We start from the raw sequence: 21569 nt of genomic DNA, 5'->3' as shown, positions 1-21569 counted from the left end.
CAAAGGTTGACGAATTAATAGGGATTTGAATTAGATTATCTGAATTAACGGTCGTTTTTTTTTAAATTTTTGAGCCGAAATAAGGGAGATAACTGGAATTGTCTTTCCTGTTCTACGCCGGCCAGCTTTGAAACAACGTTTCTTTTTTCGCTTCTGTTTACATTTAGGCAATGATGAATGTAGTCCCAGTTCGTTTAGTCTAGAGCGCAATTTAGTGTGGAGAGCCAAAGAGTGATCATTTAAAGCAATGAATGAAGGTCCATCGTAGAACAAACGGGTTGACTGGCGAGTATCACGTGATGGCGATTTGTTCAAAAACAGTGGAGTAAGACAGCTGAGAAAAAGTATAATTGTTCTCATTTCCAAAACAAGGAGATGAAGAAACACATACGAATTTATAGGCCAATACATAATGAACACAATAACGTAGATGAAAACAGGCAACAAGCACAGCTATCATGAAAACGGCACTAACAAACGGAACAGCTGTTCAATCCGGTTAAGCGATAGCAGCTATCTTGTTCTATGTGTTCTGCACATCAAAAAATCATTTTTAGTTCCTAAGGCCATGCAATACATGAGAAAACGTAATAGCCAAATAAAATATAAAAACAGTAACAGATTAAAATGGAAAAGTATTTACAAAATTCAACTTTGATCATTAAACTGGACATTAAATAAGCTTATTTTGTTAGTCCATTTTATTTAGCATGTTATAGTCGACAATAAACAAATACATGTTTATTGGAATTACGTTCACATGACCTACTATTAGACTTACAGCTGACTTATATTGATGTGTAAGCCATTCAAATGAAACAAACGAGTCTTCAGCTTTTAAAGAATTTAACAACATGTCTTTACTCTATTAATCACATTCTATATAAAAGTTGCGTGTAGTTCGAATTCGGGCCCATTCTGGTCTAAAAAGTTGATAATATAATTTCGCCTAAGCATCTAAGTATCTTCCAGTCCAAGATATTTAGATGCAAATTTTGCAAAGTATATATTGCAGGTAAGCAACTACAATCCCCAGTTTGCTGGTATGTCTTACTTCAGTAACCTCATTTGTTGGGCATCTTGCTAGAAAAGGATAAACGTAGATCACATTAAAGAGGATTTCGTCAACAGCAAATACATCCACATATAAAAGACAAAAACACAATACATGGAAATCATGATTTATGTTAATTTGCTGTAAATAAATGAACAAAATAGCTCTTTTTCGAAAGGAAAACTTTGCCATTATTGCCATTTCAAGACAAGTTTATTAAAACCCATAGCGAATATGTTTTAATGACTTTTGTAAGATATGTATTCTAAGCAAATTTCATATAAGAGTACATGTACTGAAAAGAGGATTCAGTTTGTTTTACATGTCTTGTTAAAATCATCATCATACTGCTACATACACGTACATGGGGAAAATTCGATAAGGCAAGCATATGAAGTGCCTGGACATTTGCATAAGCTGCTTTAGTTTTGTTTCAAGCACAGTGACATACACATTTTTGTGTCGATAACACTATTTTAAAATCAGTATGAATGAAATAGATTAAATATCCTAACTTGTTCTCATCCTTGGTCAAATACAATTAAATTATATTCAAACATTCATCGAGACGATCACATTGGAATGTCGACCTTAAGGACAAAAACAGGTTTTCATTCTTTCATACATAAGTACTTCAAAGCCCTAACCTTTTACTTACTTCAGTATGAAAAAATCTGAATTAAGATGATTTCAGTAAATTTCTGCTTGAATAGAAGTTTGAGATTAGATTTAAGAACAATTTAAAATTCCACGCAGAAAATCCACTACGCAAGTTAGCAATATTCCTTCCTAAAGTTAGGCTTAAAACATGTTACACATTTTAGGCTATCAATTAGATCATATACTAAATACTAACATCAACTGAACGTTTATAGGAAAACCAATAACTGGTAAGGGGAAATAACTCTTAGGTATGTTTTAGTTTTTTTTTTTTTTAACTTTAAAGAAGTAAAACCGACTTCAGAGAAATTGAAAACTGAATCTAAATGGAATGTTACAAAAGTCATCAACAGAGATTGAAAAGTTATAACCTTCTCTATATAGTGAAGGAAATGTTCTTCACCTCGATGAATTAACAAAACATAAGATGGTGTCAGGCAAAGACAGTAAGAGTAATTATGATAGATATTTACTCAAACTTGGATATTAGCTGAGATTGACCTAATTTTGATGTGATTAAATTACCCTCCATAAGATGTATCTGCATATTAATTTTCCAGATGATAGGTGTAACTGGATTCAAGATATTGAGAACACAATGTAAATACAGGTGTACATGGATCAAAGATATTGAGAACCGAATGCAAATGCAGGTGTAAATGGATCCAAGATACTGAAGATACAATGTAAATACCTGTGTAACTGGATCCAAGATACTGAAGGTACATTGTAAATACAGGTGCAAATGGATCCAAGATATTGAGGATACATTGTAAATACAGATATAACTGGATCGAAGACAATGAGAACACAATGCAAATACAGATGTAAATGGATCCAAGATATTGACGATACATTGTACATACAGATATAACTGGATCTAAGATACTGAGAACACAATGCAAATACAGGTGCAAATAGATCTAAGACTGAGGATACTATGCAAATACATGTGTAAATTGGTCGTATATACTGAGCATACAATGAAAATACATGTATAAATGGATCCAAGATACTGAGGATACAATGTAAATACATGTGTAAATGGACCCAAGGCTCTGAGGATGCACTGCAAATGCATGTGTAAATTGGTCGTATATACTGAGAATATAATGTAAATACAGGCATAAATGGATTAAATATACTGGGGATATAATGTAAATACAGGTGTAAATGGATCCAAGACAATGAGGGTGCAATGAAAATACATGTGCAAATTGAATGTATATACTGAGGATACAATGTAAATACAGGTAAAGACAGGTATAACTATCTCGAAGATACTGAAGATACAATGTAAATGTAGGTGTACCTGATCCAAGGTGCTCACGATACAATGTAAATACAGGTGTAACTGGATCGAAGATCCTGAGGATACAATGTAAATACAGGTATAACTGGGTCGGATATACTGTGGACACAAATATATACTATAAGATTTAGTTGCAAATGGATCCAGAATATAAAGGATGCTATTCACAAATAACGGACAAAATAAAAGTATATCTGACCTAAACAGGTAGTACTGCAAGTTTATGAGGAGCAAGTTTGAATCTAAATCACATGTAAAGTTTTGCAATAGTATAATTTATTCTGTATAGTTATATTGCGGAAATGTGCCATATCATTAATTTATTGTGAAGAAACGATCTTTTCCTGACTGTTCCTAGAGACTTTTTGCCCGCACGACCATGAGGCAAAGTGATATTATCTTATGGTTCTGCGTCGTGGGTGGGTTTTCTTTACGCAAACGTCATCAAATGTGATTGCTATCATAAAAATGATCGAATCTTCAAATAATAAGAATAATACCACATTGAATAAAATGCGTCCTCAAATATGCCTGTTGTTGCTTAGAACAGAAAAAGTTTGCACCGTCATGCAAGTACCATACTCACCAATATTTGTATGCCAACTCATTTTACCTTAATCTTTTATAGGGATATTGGCCATGTGAGAGATTTCGACCCCACTAAAGTCTCTTATTATTATTTTAGATTTTGGTATTTGAAAGAAACGTCATATCATAGTATATTTGTGCATGTTTTCATAGGTAAAAGTAGATGAAAATAATAACAATAATAATATTGATAATAATGATGATAATAATAATAATAATGATAATAATAATAATAATAATAATAATAATAATAAATTGTACATAACATAATATCTAACATAATATGATATATTACATGCAAAACAATATATTGATTTTCAAAAATGGGATCATTAAAAGAAAACTATACTTTTCAAAATATACAACAATTGTGAATATTCATTGCTCTAGACTTTGATTAATTCCGTTAAGCTCTGTCCTCCATGTTCATGGATCCTCTTCCTAATGTTTTCAGTTTCTTTGCTATCCCTTTTATGGGCAAAACTTTGTCAATTAAAAGCAATTTCTTTGCCATTCCTTTATAGTAATCATGTTCGTAGTCCTCAAGGCTAGTTCTTTTTTATGCAATGTTTTTCGTCCAGTATTAGTAAAGCTCAGTTTTGTTGTTACCATTAGCAGCATCATTTGGATCAATTTGCCCATCACTGGTGTCATCAGATAGTTCCATGTAGTCGTTTCCACTATTAGCACCAACAATAAGTTCAGTTTTTGAAGGCGCCTCCAGGTAGGTGTCATCATAAGCGTAATGCTAAGGCTCAGTTTTGTTGTTACCTTGTGTACCACCCACTGGATCAATTTGTACATCACTGGTGTCATCAGATACTTCCACGTAGTCGTTTCCACTATTAGTAAAAACCTACAGGTTCAGTTTTTGTAGGCGTCTTCAGGTAGGCGTCATGATAAGCGTAATGGTAAGGGTAAGGCTCCGTTTTGTAGTAGTTACCACCCGTTGGATCGATTTTCACATCACTGGTATAATCAGATACTTCCACGTAGTCGTTTCCACTATTAGTACCACCTACACGTTCAGTTTTTGTAGGTGTCTTCAGGTAGGCGTCATCATAAGCGTAATGGTAAGGGTAAGGCTCCGTTTTGTAGTTACCACCCGTTGGATCGATTTTCACATCACTGGTATAATCAGATACTTCCACGTAGTCGTTTCCACTATTAGTACCACCTACACGTTCAGTTTTTGTAGGCGTCTTCAGGTAGGCGTCATCATAAGCGTAATGGTAAAGGTAAGGCTCCGTTTTGTAGTTAACACTCGTTGGATCGATTTTCAAATCACTGGTGTAATCAGATACTTCCACGTAGTCGTTTCCACTATTAGTACCACCTACAGGTTCAGTTTTTGTAGGCGTCTTCAGGTAGGTGTTATCATAAGCGTAATGATAAGGCTCAGTTTTGTTGTTACCATGTGTACCACCCGCTGGATCAATTTGCACATCACTAGTGTCATCATATACTTCCATGTAGACATTTTCACTATTAGCACCACCTATATGTTCAGATTTTGTAAGCGGCCCCAGGTAGGTGGCCTCATGTGCGTAATGGAACTTTGCGAAGTCAGCTTTATTAAACCGAGCACAATGAATGTCTATTTTCAGCAAACCTTGCTGCACGTCATGTTCCGCAACAGACAACATCTCGGTTATCTCCCTTGCCAACACATTGACGGTAGGCCGATCCAGTGGGTCAATTAGCCAACATTTTTGCATGATAAGATACCTGAAATAGAGAGATGTTAATTTTAATTGTTACTAAAGCAAGAGGCAGAAGCAGATCCGATAATACTCAAGTCAATGATATTTGCATATCAATCAAATGAAAGAGTGCTTGACTACTAAACCATGGTCTGTATACATTTCTTCCAGTGTTTTCATTGCATATGTCATAAACAAATATTTTTAAAATTTTTCCACTGCTTTCATCGTTGTAGAAGTGAGATGCCACATAGTTATTCTTTGGCTGTCTGAAGGGCCTTATGCCAGAATGCTTTCTGTCAAAGTTGGTCAAATTCTATTGGACACTTTATGAGAGAGATTTATGTAAATGCCCTTGTTCCTTTAGCAATGATGGCCATATATGATGATATTTTTCATTTGAAAAGTAAATCCAATTGAGCAGGTGTTGAAGAGAAACATTGAACAGTTTTTGTTTAGCAGCATTAGTTAAATCTAATTCGGCATTAGCACTTTTAAAAGCTTTATATTGAATGGTGAATTAAACGTTATCTGAATGTTTTTCTCTAATATAGCAATGAGAGTCATATTGGGTACCAGATTAGCAATATTTGTTTCTCAAAAGGCAATTATCGCAGTATAGTTTCTATAAAAATTGGTCAGATTTTGCTCAACAGTTTTTTTAAAAGTAGAATTCGTTTAAATGTCTTGTTTTAGTAACATATTTGATTGCGGTAAGTATATATATTTGACAGTTTTTAAAAGGCTTTACAACTGAATATTTACTGTTGAATTTTGTCAAGATTCATTTAGCTGTTTCAACATTTATTGATTGCACCCGTGCTATGTGGTGGACTGGCTTCATTTGTAAGCATGCATGAGTCATGAACAGGAAAGTGTGGGTTTAGATCCGCCAGGACAATACTTGATTGGATGCAATGAGGTGTTTCTAAACTCTTACGGTTACAATTATAATGCATACCATGCAAACCAAAAAAAAAAAAAAAATAAAAAAAAAAAATAGCAATAGCAAGCAGATTTATCCCATGTAAAATACAGAGTTAATTATTAAAACAAACATCTTGATTATTGTACGTAATGGCAGGACTCGGTTTGTATTAGTACATTAGCAAAACAATAATGACATATGGTGTGATACAGACAGTGTGAAAGACATAAACAAGTAATTGTCCAGCTATATATTTTACGATTCAAATATTGATATTGGAATATGTTTGTTAAAGTCCAACACGCTGTCTAGTCTGTATTCCCTGTGATAACATACACCGTTATCTGAGTTTGCACTGGAGAGAGAAAAGGCAATAAAAGCATGATCTCTTCATATGTTTTCACAATGGAAACCATGTCCTGTATGTCTTCTGGTAACAAAGGTCAGGGTGATAGATGGTGGTGGTGACAACTTCAAAAGTTTACCAATGTTAATTTTGTCAAACTACAATGGGTATAACGAAATTAACAAACTGACTGTCAGATTGTACTCCATATATATTTGCCGGAACAGGTTCCAATGACATCATGTGCTAAACAAATGTCATCATACCAGGACACTCTCTGTCATACGTGTTTAAATTAATAAAATACCATTTGAAGACCTTCTGGGATGCGGGGGCACCAAGACGGCAGTATTCTTTTTTTTGTCTGCACAGCCTAAACTCATTTACCTCACATGGCCATATGGCTAAGTGAACTAAGTTAGACACTTTTTTTTACTGTCGATTTCTCGCATGGACTAAAAAAAGCAACTGTTCTCTACACATCAGAAAATATTGTTTAGCTCTCACGGCTATAGGGCCAATTTAGGTCATGGTATGGCCCTGAGACTGGTGCTTGTGAGTCACATGACAATACTGAGGCACAGTATTCTAGCAGGAAACACTTATAAGTTTGTATAAATGATGCCGATCCAGCAATAAATGTGGTTACTAAAATAGATGCCTTCAAACCACTAAGATCTAAACAACTAATTGAAAACACCTTTACATGTCTATGTAAAATGTGCTTAAATGAATTTGACCAACTCTGAAAGTAAATGTCCTGACCTAAACCATATCAAGTCTGAATAAAAACTGGTGCTCTTGTATCAAATACTGCAGCCTTGGTGCCCCCGCATCCCAGAAGGTCTTCAAGTAGTATTTTATTAATTTAAACACGTATGACAGAGAGTATCCTGGTATGATGACATCACATAGTTGTGTTAAGTAATCTTAATCAGCAATTTAATTTGGGTAACATTACAAAAAATATGAAAATCTTTAAAAAGCATAATAACGAACCATCGTGACATGATGGTTGTGCAATTTTATACAAATGATGGTGATATCTCATCAGATATTTTGGTGTTTTTGTTGGCATCCGTTAGTCTCGTGAAACGATGGAAGTCCGCCCATGAGAGATGTCGTGGTTGGTGGTTGTACAGCGCCTGCTGTGTTTATGTAGTGGCGGGAGTGGCAGTCCTTGGTGCACTTGCTGCACTTGAAGATTGCGTCTGGTGTTGGTTGAAGCTGACTCTTCTTCCTCTGCGATTGTTTTTCATCAGCTAGCAAGTGTAGCTTGTCCTCGCCAGCTTTCAGACCAGGGATTAGAGCATGTCGCCAGCTTGATCTGTCTAGAGCGAACTCTTCCCAGGTGTCGACATTGACGTCAAGGGCTTTCATGTCGCGCTTGCAGACATTACTGAAGCGGAGATGTGGCCGTGTGATTTACCTTTTGCCAGAGGCGAGTTTCGAACAAAGAATGCCTTTGGGGATCCGTCTGTCGTCCATCCAACGGACATGGCCCGGCCATCTGATGCAACGTTGGGGGCTCCGAGTGGCCGAATGGTCTAAATCGCTCTCTGTTACGGATCACTGGCATCTCAACTCTGTCTGCGACGGTTCGAGTCTCGGATTCAGCCAATGTGGGTATGTGAGAAAGCTTGCCAGTAGCTTCTCGTGGGTTGGTCGTTTTTTTCTGGGGTTTTCCCGGGTTCTTCCTCCACTATGAATACTGGCCGCCATGTATAGTCTATCGTGTGCTGAAAATGGCGTTAAACCCCACAACAAAAACAACAACAACAACTGAAACGGCGTTTGAGGATGAGAGTCACCATGCTGGGAATCTTGGCACGTTAAATCACCTCGTTGTTTGTTATGCGATAGCTCCAGGTGATCCCGAGTATGCGTCGTAGGCATCGGCTGTGAAAGGCCCTTAGTAGTTTCTCATGTGAGCGTATATAGTCCAGGTTTCATTGGCGTACAGGAGAATGCTTAGCACACAGGCACGGCACACTGTGATCCTAGTGTCCAGGGTCAACATGCTGTTGTTCAACACTTTTGTGACATCCTGGAGAGTGTTCTTTATGCATTTCCGATCCGCTTGTTGATGGTAGAGCCGAGGTACATGAACTGACTGACCACCTCAAGTTCATAGCTATTGATGATGATGCTTAGTAAGTCCGCTTCCTGAACCATCACATTTGTTTTCTTTAGGCTTATGGTCAGCCCAAACTCAGCTCAAGTTTTAGCAAAGCGGTCCTTCATGCGCTGTAGCTCCGCTTCTGTGTGGATGGCCAGAGCAGCATCGTCTGCGAAGAGCATGTCCTTGATGGTTAGTTCATGCACTTTGCTCTTTGCCTTCAGTCGTGCCAGATTTATCAGCCTGTTGTCTTAGCGCGTGTACAGGTAGATCACTTATGTGGACGTCCCAAGGGCGTGCTTGAGCAGGACTGAGAAGAAGTTGCTGAAAAGCGTGGGGGCAAGAACGCAGCCCTGTTTCCCTCCACTGCGGATGACAAAGGGGTCGGATGTTAAGTCAATGTACTGCACTGCGCATTTCATGTCATCGTGGTAGGACTGGATCATGCTTAGCAGCTTTGGAGGGCATCCAATTTTGTAGGGCCTATAAAGGCCAGGAAGAGGGGTCTGTGTTGTTCTCTGCATTTTTCATGCAGTTGCCTGATGGAGAAGATCATGTCGACTGTGGACCTCTCTGCGCAGAAGCCTCACTGCAACTCTGGATACACTATGTCTACAACCAGCTGCAGTCTGTTCAGAATGACGCGTGCGAAAACTTTACCCACGATGCTTAGAAGGGATATGCTCCTGTAGTTGTTGCAGTCGCTTCTCTCTTCCTTGTTCTTGTATAGTGTTAGGATGTCGGCGTCTCTCTCTTGTCCTGAGGCACTACACCCTCATCTCAGCACTGGCAGAGGAGGTCGAGCAGGTGTGTGGACAGCACGCTACAGCCGCACTTGATGACTTCTGATGTGATCCCATCCTTCCCTGGGGCTTTACATAAGGACAGTTTCTCTAAGGCCTTCCTTAGTTTGGCTACAGTAGGTTTCTCGTCTAGTTCGGCAGTGAGAGGTAGGTTTTAAGAGCATCATTGGTCACACGGTTCTCTCTGGAGTACAGTTGGGAGTAGTATTCCACCCAAAGCTGCATCTGCTTGTCCTTGTTGTGGATGGTATCGCCTGTGGCAGTCTGCAGTGGTGCTGTCACTTTCTTCTTGGGACCCATTGCTTTCTTTATGCCATTGTACATGCCTCTAATGTTTCCAATATATGCTGCTGACTGGATGCTCTGACAGAGCTGAAGCCAGTATTCATTGGCACACTGCCGTGCTAATCCCTGCACTTTGCTTCTGGTAGACCTGTATGCTTGTAGTGTATTCTGGCATGGGGATCACTTGTATTGGCTGGCAAGAGTGAGGTGGAGTTAGCCTCAAACTAGTCATTGTTCCTTGCTTCTCACCAAAGATCAGTGTGACTGTGCTGTACACAGTCTCTCTGATGTGATCCCATCTTTCTTTGGCACTGCCGTTGGAAGGTTCTGAATAAAACGTCTTGGAAAGAGCATAGTTGAATTTCTCAGCCTTGTCTGGATATAACGTTTTGCTCACATATATGCGTGATTACTTTCTCCCCTAGAGCGGTGGATGTTCTTTGGCTGAAGCTTCGTTTTTCAGCGCACCAACGAGTGGTCGGTGTCGCAATCAGCACTATGGAAGATACAGGTAAGAAGCACACCCTTCATGGCTGACCGTCTTGTAATGATCAAGTTCAGCTGGTGCCAGTGTTTAGACCTTGGATGCCTCCAAGATACTTTATGCTGTGGCTTTGTCTGACAGAATGAATTGGTGATGCTGAGGTCGTGGTGTGAGCACATCTCTAGAAAGCGCTCCCCATTCTTATTCATCTTCCCAACGCCAAACATGCCAGGACAGGAGGGCCAAGAGTCATGGTCGGCACCCACATTGAAGTCACCCAGCAAAATTAGATTCTCTTCCTTGGGAATTGTGTCGATGAGCGAGTTTAACTCATCGTAAAACTCAGTTTGACAAGCCCATTTGTGGTGTGCAGGCGGAGGGATAGCAGTCATCCATTTCCTTGTTGGCATGGTTCTATAATCCCCAACATAGTTTTCATGTGTGTCACTAAGTAGTTCTATGTAACAGTTGGCTGATGTATTGATGCGAAGGGCCATTCAGTTTTCACATTGGTGTCACTAAGTATTTATATGTAACAGTTGGCTGATGCTTTGATATGAAGGGTAATTCACTTTGCACATGGATGTCACTAAGTAGTTCTATGTAACAGTTGTTTGATGTATTGATGTAAAGGGCCATTCAATTTGCACATTTGTGTCACTAAGTAGTTCTATGTAACAGGTGGCTGATGCACTGATGTGAAAGGACATTCAGTTTGAACATGGGTGTCATGAAGTAGTTATATGTCACAGACGACTGGTGTATTGATGTTAAGGGCCATTATGTGAACACCATTAGTTGCCTGTAACAATGACATCTATACATGTGATACTGTAAATGGGTGAGAATGTCCATAAAAAGGCAACTCTGACTGGCAACTCTGACTGGGTCTCCGGGAATGTCTGTAACAAAAGCAGCTATATACCGAACCCCTGGAATGTCTGTAAAAATAACAGCTCTGAATGGATCACCCTGGATACGACAACTCTAAAAATAACCCCTTGGTTGCCTGAAGCAATGACATCTCTGAATGGGTCCATTAGAATGTCCTTAAAGATGCAACACTGATTGGGTCTCCTGGACTGTCAGTAACAAAGGCAGCTTTATAATGAACCCATGGATTGCTTGTAAAACTGACATCTGGGATAAGACAACTTTAAATAGAACCCATTGGTTGCCTGAAGCAATGACATTTCGGAATCGATCACCTGGGACGCTGGTAACAATGAAAACTCTAAATGGGTCACTTGGTATGTATTTAACAATCATATCTCTAAATAGGTCCCCTGGGATGCCTGTAACATAGACAGCTCTGAATGGGTCCTCTGGGATTTCTTTAAAAAGACAGTTCTGAATGGGTATGCAAGGATGCTTGTAACAATGACAGCTCTTTACAGTGGGGACATCGAAACTTCAGTGCAAAGACTTTCCTTTCCTCTGTAGAAAAGGATTTGAAGTATTCGTCCCCACCACTGACACTGAAAAGGACCTACTGAAAATAACATCATGCTCATGGGTCTTGTGAGGATGACATCTTTTCCTGTGGTGGTTCACGCTAATGGATATAATAATTGCGAATCATGTCATCAGTATCACTTAGAAAGCTTGTTTTTACAACGTGCACGTAGGACCGCTTTCCTCTTTTGGGATGTTTGCCTCTTCGGAGGCTTGTTTATAAAACGTTCTCTAATTGAACATGGACCAGCAGGTTTAATGACAGTGACTGTGATCAAATTGAAGTGTGGCTTAATGTGTTCCTAATATAAGGTAAAGATATATAAAGTGTCATCCCTTTCTATAAGCCGATAGTTCACTGAAAATAGTATACCTCTCTATTAAAACACATTTTCACACGGCATTAAAGACACTGGGCTAAAACACAAAATTTAAAATTGGTATATTTTCTTACAATTGGTCTGGACAGTACTGAGGCTGAGGAAGTCGTCTCCCTTTCTGCAAGTACCGCACGATGTCCCAGTTGTCAACTTCATAATATGGAGTTACCCCCCTTGTCATCAATTCCCAAAGAACTATCCCATACGACCACTGCAAAGAACAGAAAATACAATTTACACCATCGTCATTGTTTTACTACAGAAATATGTAGGTAAATATTTATAATATGTCAGTCAGTATCAAGTACGCAAATAGCAATGAAGATGATTGCCAAAAAAAAAAAAAACAATTATGTTCATGCATACAAATTATGGCACAAATGCAAGATAATATATACTAGACATCTGCATTTTCCTTCAAATTACTCCACATGCACCACAACACATGTTCATTTTGCAAATAGACTGGACAAATGCACTTCCATCTGAATGAAGGATTTTAAATGTCATCTGACACTCAGTAATTGACAACATAATTCAGCGATAAAACATTTGTAGCTAAATCAGAGCTGTATAAAAGATATGGTAATGTTCTAATGCTGTACTCCTTCAAGAAGTCCGTCTTGATGTCAGATTTATGTGCCATTATGTTATCTTGGAATAAATGGATAGCTTGGGTAGGAGTGCATAACATATGAATTTGCAGTATTCCACACCAGTTAGTCACACTTTCGGGGCATTACAATGACCAGTGCTTTTATCATTTGTCTGACCAGGTACCTGGATGTGTATGCATTTTGCATCGTAACAAAAATGCAGATTAAACACATTTAGATATAACTATTTGGTGTCTCTGTCCGTATTTTCGACTCAAAACTATTTTCTCCTTAATTTTGTGTTCAAAAAGGGAAATCCATGTTTCAGCTGGAATAATTTAGTTTAAACATCTATGGTCACAGCCTTTGATATTTGGAGATAGGAATAAAAAGAACGTTATAGTAAAAGAACACATTCAGAACTTGTTAAATTCCCCTTATAAATATATCACCTAAATAATTTACCATAATTAAGATAATAACGGCCTCTATCCATGATACAAGACAAACAAAGAATTTTACTTCAAACTTCTCCCGGTGTATTTCAGCTGCCATTAATGCCAAAATATACCTTGGAAAGAGAAACTTGAACAATTATATTATAACTGATTTCTGAGTGAGTATCCAACTATCGTATTACCACACATTTACCCATTTGTCTGGTTGTCCATTATCATTCACTCTTTCGTTTTTGAAACCAAACTCGACAATTTTTAAAGATACATCAATAAAAGCTTTAAACAAAGTATACTAGTGGTCAAGTTGTGTCTATTCAGTTTCAATAGTTTGATGAGGTTTTTCAAACTTTGCTATTCAGACCATAACTCTAAAACTATTGATGACTTCACTATTTTGTCTCCATAGTGATTGCACCGAGTGCATACTACTCTCTATGAATTTGTCAATTCATAACATATTTAAACAAAATATCACAGAAACTATTACACTTGGAGACATGAGCTTTACAGAGTTTATTAGTTGGTACAGACAATACCCTTTAAACAGTTTATTATGGTCATACACAGATAACATGTTCAGATTTGCAGACATTACAGCAATATTTCAAGGATCCACACTTTTTAAGACTTTCAAAACACAGCTAAGTTTTTGACAATTGGTTAACACTATTAAGGAAAAACCTTGGATGATAGCTCATCTATGAGAAGAAAAACTCCGATTCCAAACCTGTGCTGCATTGCGGCTATACCAACTCAAGGGAAAGTCTACGGGAGTAAAACCCGACAGGAAAACTGTATTGGAATTCGTCGTTCCGTTGGGTTCACCAGCTGCATGGAGAGGGGTTACCTGCTGCACGGGCAACAGTTGATTCTCCATACCACCCTACCCAGGCTAGTAGTTCTACTGGAGAAGACACTCCAGGGTCTTTCTAAGGCGTCAGCACAAGGGAATTAGTAGTTTACTGGTTCTAAGTCAACGCTCAATTGGCGTAGAGCTTGGCGCCTTGGGTTGTTTCCGACAGTGGGAGCGATCACGATGTCCCACTGGACAGCTACCTCCTACCTCAAGCTGGGCAGCCCCAAAGTTAGAAAGGTGCTACCTGCCATGGCTTGTCTGCTTCACTGGATGCGTGGAGCTTAGATAACCATCTCAACAAGTGGAATACAAACTCCACACCAGACAAGACTCAAAGAAGGAATAAGACACCATCATTCGTTTCACAAGCTGGAACATCAGGATCACGTGTAATATATTCACCGCTGACCTGCAGCAGATTGACGACACATGTAAGACTGCCATCATTGGCAGATAATTCTCCCAACTGAACGTCGACATTGCCTGCCTCCAGGAGACCCCACCGGCTGACAGCGGCATCATCTGGGAAGCCAGTTACACGTTATTTTGGCAAGTGAAGGTTTCGGACAAACCTATGCAGCATGGTGTCTGCTTTGCTGTAAAGAACTCGCTAGTCGCCTTTATTAAGCCTCCGTCATCAGGTACTGAAAGAATCGACGCCGTCCAGCTGTCATCATCTTCAGGCTCAGTCAAGATCTTCAGCATGTATACCCCAATCCACTACTCCACCACGAGGAGAAAGAGAAGATCTATGAGGTCCTGGATCAGGCAATATTCAGTATCCCCAACAGTGAAGTCCTCTACCTACTAGGAGACTTCAATGATTGAGTGGGAGCTGAACAAGAAGCCTGGACCTACTGTTTCGGTTCTCGGGGAAGTGACAAGAATGGTCAGCAACTGCTGAAGATATGCTGCTCCTACAGCCTTTGTGTGACAAACACCTTCTTCAACTGCGAGGAGATCCACCAGGTGTCATGGAGACAACCACAATCCCATCACTGGCACCAGATAGACATCGTCATCACCAAGCATGCGGAACTGGTCAGTGTCCTCAAGATCGGCTGCTTCCGCAGTACTGACTGCGACACTGACCATTCCCTCGTGCGCAGCAAGGTGCACATAATTGCCAATAAGCTGTACCACGCCAAGAAGAAGGGTCTCCCATGCATCAATACCTGCTGTGCATGCAGCCCGGAGTTACACAGCAGTATATCAGCAAACCGCAGGAAAATCTCAAGAATGCCACACCTTATGACACCATCAACTCCAAGTTATCCCACCTCCGTGACACAGTGTACAATGAATCCATCACTGCATATGGGAAGAAGGAGAATAAAAAATACCGACAGGTATGAAGCCAAATGGGAGGTTATGCAGCCCGTGACTGAGGCAAAGAGGAAAGACCTCGTGTCAAACAAGGCTGTAAGCTTACCCTATTATACTACAAGTCCTAAGGACTGCCAGGAACAATGAGCAGCAGACCAACTGCCGTTATGCCAACACCTACTGGCTTAACCTCTGCATCATTATACAGACAGCTGCCGATACCGTTGAAGCAAGAGGCGTGTATGAGGGTATATGAGGGTATCAATAAGGCGACAGCTACCCCGTCAAGTCCAAGACGAGCAAAGTCGTCACTGACTACGGGAAACAGCTGCAGAAATGAGCACTATCTCAATCAGTATGCAAGCAAAACATTATCATCGACACGGTTTAGCAAGATCATCTTACATAGAAAAATTCAATTTGGTAAACATATTTTGTTTTTATTTTATTTGTAGAGAACAACATTGTTTCATTAGTTTTTTGTACAACTTTGGTTCATTTTGACTTAGATTATTTTGGTGAGAACAAAACATGTTTTTACGTTTAGCAGAACCAGCTGCGGTACAAAAATATCATGATAACACATTAACACTGTACTCGTTACCAAGGTAACATCTTCATACGTACATGCTATTAGAACATGTGTGATGAATTATCATCTTTACATTTTATTGTAAAACAATATCATTGCACTGAACTAGCATAACTATGTCTCTGTTGAAAAGAACGCAGGTGAAGACGGTAAATTTGTGAGGGTTAATTTAAGAAACAAATGCTTGTCAGGATACTATATTTCTGAGGAATAAATGCAAACTGTTTTAAACAAAGGCGAACAGAAATATAACAATTGATGAAAAATGTTAACACAATTATTTTTTTCTAATAAAATATGTCAAAAAGACAGTAAAGCTTTTTTAATAAATATTATTTAACTAATTTTATAAGCGAATGAACAAAATGAAGTTGAAATTTTAATCATGGCAGTGATTTCCGCTGATAGCCCAAATGAGTATTCTGTTGGAACTCACTGCATTTGACTTTATTTCTTAAACTCTGAACTTCGGATCTAAATAGCACGCCTCACTTTGACTTGTACCCTGCAATTATATATCCGTATAATATCTTTTGAGTTTTCTGTTGTAAAAATTATGCATTTTGTAAACCTAGCCAGTGCATTTGAGATGACTATCAGCGTTAGGTCCAGTCCTAAAAGATGCATTTACATAAAAATATTGGCTTGCTGCTCAATTCCCTATATATAAATGCAATACATTTGCTCATAGGTAAATAATAATTTTACCACATCTGATTTTGAGCTGTAAGTTCCTTTCTCCAGACTCTCTGGAGCCATCCACCTTATGGGGAGTTTGGTTTTCTTGTTGCCACTGGTGTAGTACTCCCTCTCGTAAATTTCACTGGATAGCCCAAAATCTGCCACCTTCACATTTAGCTCTTCATCCAACCTTTTAAAAGGTAACAGTGCCACAGAACGACCGAAAAACATATTTAATATGTACTACAATATCTTTTTAATAAGTCTACATACTGCTGATAAATCTGATAAACATGTCATGTTGTTCATTATATTATCTATTCAATGAAAACGACAAAACAATAAAACTGTGTTTTAAAAATATGAAAATATTACAATAATTCTAACAATTGATCATGATGGCAATATCCACCACTCTCTCTAAAACTCGATTATAGTGCGGTCGATGTTTTTGGACCCCGATGTGCGCGAGGTACCGAGGGAGATGTGTAGTAATATCTTGCTTTAAGCCAGTTAATTAACATTATTTTCAACTTTTAAAGTTTTCACCCATATTAGAAATGTTGCCTATTGTAATCAAAGACTAACTACAAGTCTGTGTGTACTTCTCAAAGCTTTTAGCATTGTTGTTTTCTTCATATCTTTAGAGCAGAGCTTGCAATATCGTGGCAGTTTTGGCCAATCACATTTCTTGAAATCATCTCTGTTAACAAAGGTTTTAATCTCTTTACTTTTTTAAAAGCTCAAACTTGCCATATAAACTAAATTTCGTAGCTAATATAGTGGATGCACGTGTGGTGTATAGTTTGAAGGACTTACAAGCAGTTTCTGGCAGCTAAGTCTCCGTGGGCAATCTTGTGATCTGATAGATATGCCATTCCCTCCGCAATGCCGATCCCAAAGTGAATCAGAGCTGTAACGTTTGGGGTCTTGAAAATGAAAAGACATATAAATAAATTTTTTTATCTAGATTAATGGGGTTTGACTCCTTTGAACACCGTGAAGAAGACAGAATGGAATAATTGCTGATAGCGGTTTTTATTTCTAACTGTAATGTTGCATAGGGTAAATCTTATATAATTAGAGCAAGTCAGTTTTCAAAAGTAAATCGATGATATTATGCTTGATGAATTATACAGTAAGCAATATATTTTATATGGGGTTATTTTTGAATTTTTACTTGGCAATATCTAAAAAATTGTCATATATATTAAACGTTAACCTGCTCGATATCAAAGATGTTTTATACTATAGATGGCGATCATCAACATGTCGTTGTTGATTGTACAAAAATTTAGTTCTGCAAAAAATTAAAAACAAGAACTAAACAATAAACTTATGCCAATAAAGATAAGTTTACGGTCAAGGCGAAAGGCTTACATTTTTTTCATCCCTGATGTAGGACAGGACATCACCGTGCTCCATGAACGGAAGGACCATCATCGGAATATCATTTAATCCTAAGCATATCCCTAAAAGTCGTAGCACATTGGGATGGTGGAATTCTTTCATTATCATAATTTCTTTTAGAAATGCATCGACGTCGATATCACGTAGATTATTTTCTGTGAACAGTGAAAATAAAACTAAATCTATGTACATATATCAACATCTCATGAATTATAATTTTGCTTTGCAGAAATGACATATACGTAAATGGATCCACAAAGACATGTACGGATAGAAGGATCTGACGAAGTACTTAGACCGAATGTATTATGAAGTACTAAATCATGCACAAATCATCATATAAATAATACATTTCATTTTTAAACATTTGTTTAGGTGACTATTGCTACAGTAAAATAAAAGAAAAAACAATCAAACTTTCAACTCCCGTATTGGCCATTTTTACTTTGTCTCCAAAGATGGAAGATAAGAAGAGGGCAAAATTTGATATGAATAAACTTGATAAAATTTGGGTGCAGGAAACCTGCAAAAATTTGACTATTTAAATGCTAACTTAATTCACTAAAGTTAGCTCATGTGATTTGAACAATATAATTTGATGAAAATTGGAACCTGACTAACCATGTAAGACAGAAGAAAGATGCATGTATTAATCTCAGCAATTCTTATAATATAATGCATTAAGTAGGATCCGGAAGGATTATCTGTGAGATATTAACAATCATATTCCATTCAATGATCATAATTATATAGCTAGATTCCCATAAATACATGTACTGTTAAACGGATGTTGCACGTCTGCTATTCTACCTATTTCTCAAAGTATATGATCATTCGGAAAACTTTGAAGCAATTACCATTCATAAGCATCTACCTTTCTCTGTCTCTGTCTCTTCCACTCTGGGTATATATATATAAGAGATCCCGTATTATTAGTATATTAGTCTTAACAATACTGTCTTCAATCTACAACTAGAGTGTTTATTAATTGGACCAATTTAGGTAGGTGTGTCTGGATGTGTTTTTGTAGGGTTTAACGTCGTTTGTTAGCACATTATAGTATGTACATGGTGGCCAATTTGTTTGGTGTAGGAGGAACTCAGTGGAAACCAGGGAAGAGCCACATACCCATAGGAAGCTGATGACAAGCATTCTCACATGCCTAAGTTTAAATTTCGGTAATTGTACTGTGACGAAATAACAACAGAGACAAGTTGCTTTCACAAAATTATATCATACGTAATGCACTTACTCAGGTCAGAAATGGCAATAACTTCGAAACTAGAATTATGTTTGTAAAGTGCAAATGCCATCACCATTACTACACACATGGCAGATACCCTGTTGTCGGAGATGAGACTACTGTTGTTGTTGTTGTTATAGGGTTTAACGCCATTTTTCAGCACAAGATAGATTATACATTGCGGCTAGTATAAATAGTGAAGGAACAATTCGGAAAAAACCCTGGAAGAAACCCCACCGATACACGAGAAGAGACTATTGTAAAATTTAAATCCAAATTAACAGGCAGAGTAGCTCATGATGGAAATGACTGTGTTTTATGGTTGCTTGTGTTCTTTAGTTGTATTCACTCACAACTGCCAGACTAGCTACTGAATGAGACGAGTCTATTGTAGTCTTCAATTACATCTAGTGGTGAGACTAGCCAGTTAAGGAGATGAGTCTAAAAGAATGATGACTAGTCACTGTGTATATCTCTGCATGATGATCATATTCATGTATAACAAACTATGACATTAGTAGGAGATGTTAACCCCATGAGAATACGACCGTCCATTAAAGATGAGAAGCAATAACAGGGTTTTAAAGAACATGATCATTACAGCGATATTTGCATTTAGCACCAACTAGGTATTACAAGAAGTAAGTCAGTACTATTTTCAGTCAGATCCAGGAAGACTTCATACAAAATGGTTTAGTGAATACCCAATGACTTTCCATTCAGGAAGAGTAGCAATATCAGTTTTCTTAACATGGTCACATGGTCACTCCTGTTAAAGCAGCGCCATCTTCATTTAGTACTGATTAGAATCTGCGGTAGGTGCGCTTGTAAAGTCTTATGATAATCCTCTAATTAATTTAGCAGTAGTATCGATAAGAAAAATTGTGCTAATTAATATACGATGTACATCAGGCTATCAATAACGTTTTTGGAGTCCTCAACAATACAGCTACAATGCATCAAAATCCATTACATATAGCATACAATTATGCCATATACTGCATCACTTGTAACTAATTTCAAACATGTAGCTTCTAACATTTGTGGTCAAGATGCAAATCTGATGATGATTACCTTATATGCAATATGTTTCAGAGCAATCCACTGACAACTGCAAGTCTAGTTTTCACAAGAGCCTGTCGTACATTGCGTACTGATAGTTATAAAAGAGAACAATGTATACAAGTCATGGAGACAAGTTAGTTGTCAGCATGGGCATTTCCACATTATAGCCAAAATAAGTACCATTTTTTCTCGGTGATCTTTAAAGCAAAAAACAATCCGCGTTCACAAAATGTTATCATCCATCACTTAAAGATACAATCGCACACAGCCAATAAGTTTTAACCGACATCGCTTAGGTAACAGTGTTTTATCAACATTGCATAGGTAACATTGTATTATCAACATTGCATAGGTAACAGTGTATTATCAATATTATAAAGGTAACATTGTTTTACCAACATTGCATAGGTAACTGTTTTATCAGCATTGCATAGGTAACAGTGTATTATCAACATTGCATAGTTAGCAGTGTTTTAACAACATTGCATAGGTAACGGTGTATTATCAACATTGCATATGTAACTGTGTTTTATCAACATTGCATATGTAACTGTGTTTTATCAACATTGCATAAGTAACCGTGTTCATCATCTTACTATTAGCATTGTAATATGTACAAATATAATTGCATTGGAAACATTGAAACTAATCGTCTTTACAAGATAATGTCATACAATACACCCAGCTTTAAGTCAAATGTGACAACACCTGTATTAAAAAGGTACGAAGATCCTTTGATAATGATCATAATATATATCACGTTTCAAGATGATCCAACAAAAACTGCGATGCTAGTTACATTCACAAGATTCGGTCTCTTATGCACTATACACCAGCTGAAGGACACAAAGTGTAACTCTAAAATGTGAGATTATAGTGATTTGTTATGATACTGATTTTACTAAATATGATCCTAGGAAACTGTGGTGCTAATTGGAATAAAATAATATGTTAAAGAGTCATTTACCCTACGGAGCCGAGGGCTATTAATCCTTATAAATATTAAGGAAGTGTAGTGATAGAAAGAATATTATCAGCAATTTTAGGTGATGGGCATACTGTCTAACATTTATGTGGATGGGGGAATAATCAGCTTATGTCAGAGGATGATATGGTGCTTACTGTGAAGAGTTTTAATGGCCACAAGGATGTCCCCTTCATCGTGAGGCAGTGTTAGATAGCCTTTAAAGACACAGCCATAATGACCTGCAACAATGATGAGTAT

General features: G+C 37.8%; 1 protein-coding gene across 1 annotated transcript in view; it reads right to left on the bottom strand.

Moving 5' to 3' along the window:
• Window positions 1-1169: 1169 nt before the first annotated feature.
• The window catches only part of LOC149803930 (hepatocyte growth factor receptor-like), a 192745-nt gene continuing 172345 nt past the window's right edge, over window positions 1170-21569 (bottom strand). Inside the window, exons 22-27 of the mRNA XM_089953741.1 lie at window positions 21467-21550; window positions 18007-18191; window positions 17446-17555; window positions 16654-16816; window positions 12192-12328; window positions 1170-5342 (exon numbers count right to left, since the gene is read on the bottom strand). Coding sequence (XP_089809867.1) covers window positions 4460-5342; window positions 12192-12328; window positions 16654-16816; window positions 17446-17555; window positions 18007-18191; window positions 21467-21550 — 1562 coding nt within the window. The 3' untranslated portion in view covers window positions 1170-4459. The remainder of the gene's footprint in view (window positions 5343-12191; window positions 12329-16653; window positions 16817-17445; window positions 17556-18006; window positions 18192-21466; window positions 21551-21569) is intronic.

The sequence above is a fragment of the Sinohyriopsis cumingii genome, chromosome 3 (assembly GCF_028554795.1).
Source record: "Sinohyriopsis cumingii isolate HCF-2022 chromosome 3, ASM2855479v2, whole genome shotgun sequence".
Lineage (NCBI taxonomy): Eukaryota > Metazoa > Mollusca > Bivalvia > Unionida > Unionidae > Sinohyriopsis > Sinohyriopsis cumingii.
Note: the sequence above shows the minus strand (reverse complement) of the source record. Positions and strands in the feature narration are given on the sequence as shown.